This window comes from Fukomys damarensis, unplaced genomic scaffold, assembly GCF_012274545.1.
Source record: "Fukomys damarensis isolate Sample0158 unplaced genomic scaffold, DMR_v1.0_HiC HiC_scaffold_6, whole genome shotgun sequence".
Taxonomy (NCBI): Eukaryota; Metazoa; Chordata; class Mammalia; order Rodentia; family Bathyergidae; genus Fukomys; species Fukomys damarensis.
Genome location: NW_022900918.1, coordinates 30,046,331 through 30,054,337, shown reverse-complemented (window position 1 = coordinate 30,054,337; position 8,007 = coordinate 30,046,331). Strand labels below are relative to the sequence as shown.

At 34.6% G+C, this 8,007-nt stretch overlaps 1 protein-coding gene and 1 pseudogene across 1 annotated transcript in view; one reads left to right on the top strand and one right to left on the bottom strand.

Annotated features, from left to right (window-relative positions):
- Positions 1-8,007, top strand: part of Uggt2 (UDP-glucose glycoprotein glucosyltransferase 2) — a 175,517-nt gene that overhangs the window by 138,917 nt on the left and 28,593 nt on the right. Inside the window, exons 30-31 of the mRNA XM_019208509.2 lie at positions 2,845-2,929; positions 6,530-6,612. Of these exons, the coding sequence (XP_019064054.2) occupies positions 2,845-2,929; positions 6,530-6,612 (168 nt within the window). The remainder of the gene's footprint in view (positions 1-2,844; positions 2,930-6,529; positions 6,613-8,007) is intronic.
- LOC117285149 lies at positions 5,254-5,407 on the bottom strand (annotated as a pseudogene).

The window sequence follows — 8,007 nt, the reverse complement described above, 5'->3', positions numbered from 1 at the left end:
TTTTTTTTTTTTTTTTTTTTTTTTTTTTTTTTTTTTTGGTACCAGGATTGAACTCAGGACTTTGTGCTTGCAAGGCAGGCATGGTGCCACTGTGCTAAATCCCCAGCCCTGAGGGAGTGCAGTTTCAATATGATTGTTTAAAGGGGCAAGCATTCAACCTGTAGCAGAAGGCTGAATTCCCATATTATCAGAGGATTTAACAAAAGAACCTGCATTCTTTTATACTGCATTAAGAATGATTAAAGGAGCAAGCTCTCCGGCAGGCTGGCTCCCAGGAATGATTCAAACAAAACTAAAGAACTGACCAGCGAGAAAGAGCTGCTCACTCTCCCCTGATTCGAAAGTGAAAAAGCAAGAAGTTGCTACTGCCAGCACATCAGCTAGCCCAGAAAGCTAAGCAGCTAGGACACTGATACAGAAAATCTTGTGTCTTGTAGCCATATTTGCCAAGAGAGACTGGCCAAGCTTTAGCACGTTACCTTCACTCACTTCTGCCTTCCAGGTACATGCAAATATATGACTGCTTAGTACAATTTCATCCAGAACCGTAGCTACTAGAGTCTAGGAAAACAACCACCGCAAATGTGTTTAGCTTTCTGACTCCTGCAATGTATGCTGTGCACTGAGATGTTGTGTGACTTAAATTCCACATTTCCACAAATAATTTTTTTCAAACACCTTAGTAGTATACTCATGTTTTGCCAAGGGCTAAGTAATTTTTGTCTTTATAGATGAATTATACCTTTCCTACATATTGAATAACAGCATTATAATTTTCTTCGAAACACTTGAAACAAGACTTCATCATGGTCTTCTGCCATTGAGTATTTTAGATGACAAGTGGGAGACCAGACTTTTTCCTTGCTTAAGAATCTAAATAATTTTTATATTTAGAATTTTAGGATAAATATAATGTGTACTTATTTAAAACAATGCTTTGTGATACATAGTGAATTCTCTGATTTTGAAGTAAATGGCTTTTACAGAGATAGTGTTTACTCAAATCTCATTGAAAATATAAAATGTTTAAATACATCCCTTTTTTCCTGCATGAATTCCTTATGATAAAGTCTGTTTTCTCTAATTTATTAGCTTTTTCCCATCATCTAAGCTGCTGGTTTTCCTCATGTGTCTGAGTTTGTGCAGCTTAGTCTTGCTGGTTAACATCTCTTAGTGCAGCCTTCACCACTGAGGCTCAATCTGAGCCTTGGGGCAATAATTACATCCGAAATGCTGGTTGTGTAGGTTAAATGAGTTAGCATCTGTAAAGTACTTTTAAAATAGTGTCTAAAGTAGAGTAAAAGCTCATCGTCATCACCACCTCTCCCACCTGGGGAGCCTGGGAAATGTACTTCAGAACTTGTAGAGGTCTGGCTGTAGAGATATGCTCCCTGGGTCTGCCCTGGGCTCCGTGGACAGTAGATTAGGCTGTCAAAGTTGCTAATGCCCTTGAACAAAATGTGTGACAAGAAGTTCTTGAAAGTTTTTGAGAAATTTGACATTGGTACCATCCAAGTTGAAACCCTTTCTATTTTGGACAAGGTCCTGCCTTCTGCTTTAACACTCTCAGCTGGGGAGCTAAAACTAAGAGGGAGTCAAGGGCATGTGTTAGTCTTTGTAGTGCTAGGATATCCAGGTGTTCATTTAGTAGAATGTTAATTCCTAAGTAAGAATGAATGTAAAAGCACCTCTGATTCTTTTCCTTTGGCAAATTTAATTTTATTATAGTTCTCACAGTAAAAATTTTCAACATACGAGAATAATATCAGAAAATAATTTTTGAGCCCAACTTTGATTTGTTTCAACAATTTTGAAAAAGAATGAATTGTATATATGTTATATGAAATAAAAACATTAAAGTTATACATATGGATACGATAGCCATTTTCAATCTCATGATTTAACAGTGTCTTTTAGATTTTGGCATTTGAAAAAGCTGAACAGATACTAAAAAGTTGGTTGACAATTTCAAATTCCTTTGATGTATAAACAATTTCAGTCTACAAGATTTCTCACATTTTTGTTTTTGGGTTTTGGTTGATTGTTTTGTATTGGGGATCAAACTCGGATCCTTGCGCTCGCAAGGCAGATGGTAGAACCACTGTGCTAAATTCCCAGCCCTTTCACATTTTAATTGTCATTATGACATATCAGAGGTGTGAAAAATTTGTCATAGCCTTGATATAAAACAGTATAGATAAGCAGTAATTTAAGCTTTATGAGTATAAATAAGGATCAAAAGATAGATAATGTGAAATAGGAAGAAAAGGGGTAAAGCGAAAGGGGCAAAGGGGAAGGGGAAGTGGGAGGGGTAGAGGAAAGGAAAGAAGGGAATGCAGTTAATAAGAGAAAATGAAAAAAATGGAAAAAAGACTTTGTAAATAGGGATAAGTGGAAAGGTTGAAGGGAAAGCAGGTCAGTGGGGAAAAAAATAAGACCAAGATATTTTACGTAAAGGTACAAATTTTCAGTGATGAATGGAATTATGTTGTATGCCTAAAATGTACCAATAAAGTTAATTTTTTAATTTAAGCTTTATGGATGACTAGTCAATATCAAATGTAATGAGTTACTGCTGTACTGTTGTATATTAAATTAAACTCTTGTATAATTCTTTAACATGTAATATATCAATTAAATATACTACATTTTATTAGATTTGAAAATGTAGCATCAGTTGACTATAGATAGCAAATATATATACACGAGTAATGTTGCATTTATGTTTATTGCAGAATGAATTGCTTGTATCATTCTAATTGTATGTCTGTTCTTGAATTCATTGTAAACATTTATGAGCTTTGGTTTGGGGGGTTTGTTTCTGTTTTTGTTTTTTGCTTTTAGGCATGAAGGAACTGACTCTCCATCAGATATAGAAGATGTCATTGTTGTATTAAACAGCTTCAACAGCAAGATAATAGAAGTGGAGGTGTGTGAAACTGAAGTTTTTTATTGTCTTTTACCTTAACCTTAATAAATACTTTTTTTCCTTAATTTTTATTTTGCAATGAAATATGTAGTTTTACTACCTAAAATATTATGTTGGAACACTTGTGGTAAAAGGAAGGAAGATTAGATCATGAAGAGAAAGCAGAAATTGACAGTAAAATAAAAGGAATGATTTTTGTTTTGGATTTTTTTTCCTAGATCGCGCTATAGTACTGTATCTATCATATCTGTAACCAAATGTTAGAAATTAGGATCCAGAGATGGGATCAAGAAGACAGGCTGAGTAGCAGAAGTGATATTTCTTTCCTTAAAACAAGAAAGAAAAGAGAGTTTTTCTTGCCATGTTCTTTATACTTTTTAGGGAAAAGTGTTTTATTTCTTGTTTTCTCTTAGAAAATGATTTTTTAATCATGGCTAGAATAGCTCCTTTAGATCATCCCTCCTGCTTAAAACTACTAAAAATGCTGGATAAAATGTTTAAATCTTGAAAGCACTGAAGATCTGATAAACAAAATTAAAAGAAAATTAAAGAGTTTAGTGAAATAAGGAAGCTCAGAAGATTTTCTTGGCCTAGGAAAGCTGCTGTCCTTGGGAGCATTTGTCCATTCTGGCATACCTGAATTGGCATTTTGATTTCATTTACTGGATTATATGGAAAGAAATTAAAACCCAAGATCCATATTAAGTAGGTAATTTATTAGAAGACCTCACACACACACACATAGGCTAACCATACATCCAAAATTAGTCACAATAACCCAAAGAATTCTTAACCTTCTTTTGACGCTGTTCCAGATTGATAGGCTATCAAACAGCCACAGATCTCTGGAATAAGATTATAATAACTAAACTGCAAGTCAAATTTTCAAGTATACAAGGTAGCACATTGCCAAACATGAGCAAATACACAAAGAAAACCAGCAGAAACAACAAACAGCAGAATACAGATACAACAAAGACTCTGAATGTTAGAATTCTTGACACAGTCTCTAAAACAACTGTGTTCAGTGTTTAAATACTCAAGCTGGCAAGGTGGTGCACACCTGTAATCTTGGCACTCAGGAGGCTGAGGCAGGAGGATCATCCCAAGTTCAAGGCCAGCCTGAAATATACAAGAAGACCCTATCTCGGCAAAATAAAAAAGGAAGGAAAACTAGACTTGAAAATAATTGTAGGAAATGGAAAACTACAAAAAGTGCACGTCAGGTTTTTCTTTTTCTTTTTTTGGTGTTGGGGCAGAATTTTTTTTTAAGTAGAACCTTTGAAACTGAGTAATATAATAGTAAAGTTAAGAATTTAGTGGCTGGCTTTTATATTTCCTTAGAGAGAATTAAGAAGGTGGAGAATAGGTAGCAAGTATCTTAAATGAAGTAGTTAGCAAAAAAAGGAAACTACGAACATCTAGAAAAGCAGGAGTGAATGTAAAACTGACTCTGACATTCATTTTCTCTCTGAATTTGGGTAGATTATTTAACTTCTTTTTGATTTATAAAATCGGTTTAATTATAGAACTACTTTACAGGGTTGTTAGGAGAATGAGCTTTATAAAGTACTCCATGACTTTTTGTTTCATAAATAAAATCAGTTTAAATGGAGTTTCAGAAGATGAAAGAATGAACAACAGATGGCTAAGAATTTTCATGAATTGCTGAAAGATAGCAATTAAAGACACTATATCCTAACCATACCAAAATCCTTCACTTGTTTTCTAACAACACAGTTTGATCTCCTAACCATCTGTCTCTCAGAATTACAGTGAAAAGACAGGAAAAGGGAGGAGAAAAGAGAAGCAACACAGCAGATCAGCCCATGAACTCCAGTAGCCCACAAGGAGGTATTCCAAAAGAAAAGAACAGAGAAAATAGAGGAGATAAAGTACGCTGTAGCTAAAGGTAGCGTTCATGTCAAAAGAATTCATAAGAACAAGTGAAAGACTGGGGATTTGACTCCAGTGGTACCTCCATCTGCCTCACAAGTACAAGGTCCTGAGTTGGATCCCTGGTACCGAAAACAAAATGAACAAGTGACAATAGCTCATGTAAGACCCTAAGAGATACTGAAGAATAAAGACAGGTCACTGCAACAGAATGACACTATAGAATTTTCAGCATCACTGTTAAAGTACAGCAAAACAAAGCCTTCAGTGTTCTGAGGAAGAGTACTTTCAACCTATAATTCTGTACTTAGCCAAGTTGTAATCAAATATGAAGCAAAATAGGCCAGGGATTTAGCTCAGTGGTTCCACCGCCTGCCTCGCAAGCACAAGGACCCAAGTTGTATCCCTGGTACAAAAAAAAAGAAGCAAAATAGTTTTCTGAAGTGTGAAGATTAAGAAAAATTACTTTTCACACTCCGCCAGCACAGTGAAGATGAAGACTAAGAATGATAGATAGTTTGAGTAATGGTAAAACTTATGTATAAACTACACTTGATCTTAGCCAAAAGGCCGAGAAGCGATTATAAACTAATGAAAACATCTGCAAAGAAACAGGCAGTAAATTTTGAGCTCAGAATAATGTCTTCAGGAAGACAGGGATTCTAGATAGTTAGAAAGCATACGTAATAAACTGGAAACCATTAGGAAAATAGTAAAGAAGACCTGTATGTATAACTTTCCACAAGAAAAAAATATCTATTGGTGGAACGAAAGAGAGGAGAATTCATTTGAATTAGCCTAAGTCTCAGAGTGACACAGTTATGTCACTGTGACTCTACAGAGGAAATAAAGTTGTGGGAAGGGTTCTGGAGATGGGGAAAACAGTAGCACAGGTAGGAGAAGGGGAACTAAAAATGATTAAGATACATTGGGTATAGTACCAATTACATAAGATGAATATAATTATTATGTGTCACAAACATACACTCATAAAAATGAAACTGAAGAAAGTACAATTTAATAGCCTTTTACCCTCTTCCATCGATAGTATTTACTGTGTTAAAATAAGCACTATTTATTTTTCAAGCTTTAAAATCGCAGGAAATAATACATAATACAATTATGTTTACCTAACAGATATGAATGCTATCTACATTTACAAATGATAAAGTAAAAATTTAAGCAATATAAGCTGGGAGGTAGAGGAAAACAGTAGAGGTGCTACTATCCTTATCTTTTACATAGAATATACAAGGGAAGCTGTTACAGTTGTTGGAATAATAAAGATATTTAAATATTATTTAAAGTTACAAAAATACTCAACTGAAGAACCAAAGAAATGACACTACTACCAAAACTACCAAAGAGGGAAAGAAAGACTGATCATGTGATCTGCTCATCTTTATCACAAAGAGTAAACAATGTCTAAACTCTCTGAACTCAGAAATGACTACTACTTTATGACTAAAGTTGATAACTTATCTAACCCTCATGTAAGCATATTGTTTAGCAGTATGGAAGTAACCACTGGGTTGAGGGGAGACTAAAACAAGAGGCTGAATTAATCATTGAAGGGTAGATATTACCTGGCTTTGTTTACTCAGTTATCTTTCTTAAATTTCCAGGATAATCTTTTCTAATATATTTTATTTTCTAACCAAATAGCATACAAATTTTACATTTTTTCTTTACCATTCTTTCTAGGTGCAAAAAAAGCCAGACAAAATGAATGAAGATATCCTTACTGATAGTGATGGAAAAAAAGGAATGTGGGAATCCATTAAAAGGTAACTAATAATTCCAGCACTCGGGAGGCTGAGGCAGGAGGATCTCTGTGGGTTCGAGACCAGCCTGGGCTACATAGTGAGTTCCAGGTCAGTCTCAACTACATAGTGAGACTCTGTCTCAAAAATAAAAAAAAAAAAAAAAGGTAACTAATAATGAATATTTTAGCATATAACTAGATTGATCAAGAGTCAACTATGTGGAGAAGGTACAAAGGACAAAACTCTAAAGTACAGATTGTCTCCTCTAGAAGGGATAAGACGTATATAAATGTTAATGCAAGATAGGAAACAGGAGCTGTGAGACAACTGAAAAAAAAGTATTTTTTCAAACCAAAGGAGAAAAAGAATATATCTAGTTAGGACGAACCTCAGGAAAGACTTCTTCAAAAGTTGTGGCCTTGGATCTGTTCTAAAGGAAAGATAGGATTCAAAATTTGGAGATAAAGCAGGGTACTTGGTTACATGAAGGCAGAAGAACTGGGTATGTTTCTCAAAGAACAGAAAGTAATAGTTTAGTTGTGAACTAAATATAGCAAGTATTTACAAGTTACATTGTTAATCAAAACAGGAAAGTACTGGCTCACATATATAATAAATCCAGAAGTACACTTGGATTTGAGCATTCAGGAGACGTAGTCAGAAAACACTTTCCTCGTCTCTGCATTTCACTGTTATTCTGCCTCCTCCATTTTCAAATAGGCTTTAAAAGTAAGTTTACCACCTCCAGTAGCAAGAAGTAGACTCTTTCCAAATGAGATCAATAAGACTGCCAGGCCTGACCCATTGATCCCACTATAGCCGTGCTCCCAAACTGCGCTGATCACTGTGACTCTGACTGTGCTTGGGTCATGTGCCTGCCTCTAGAGGCAGTCGGAAGTCCTATCCACCTAAATGTCATAGAATGAAATTGGAGCAGAACAGTTCCCTTCAAAACGCTAGGTCATCATTACTAGGATGGGAAAGAGTGCTGGGCAGGCAAAATCAAAAGCTGTTCTTCTGTAGATCCTCGTTATGGAGATCTTTTAAGTCTGTTATAAAGATTTGAATTTAATTTGAATTATGATAGGAAACCATTGATCATTTTGATCAGAGAAAAGAAATATGTACACGCTTTGGGCCAAATAGATTCCATAACCTAAACAAATATTAATACTAGTTAAAACTATTCATATCATTTATTTTGCCCAGTTTAAGCTTTTTTTTTCTACAGTTGACTGATTGGAAAGAATCATATTACTATCTTATGAATCAACTTTTTAAAAATTGTTATAACTGTTTATACTTAGAAAAAATATTTTCCATGATTGCAGTTATTTCATTTTCCAAATTTTTGTCATTTTAAATGCCTGTTTATATACAAATGAGATTTTTTTTTTTTTTTTTTTTTTTTTTTTT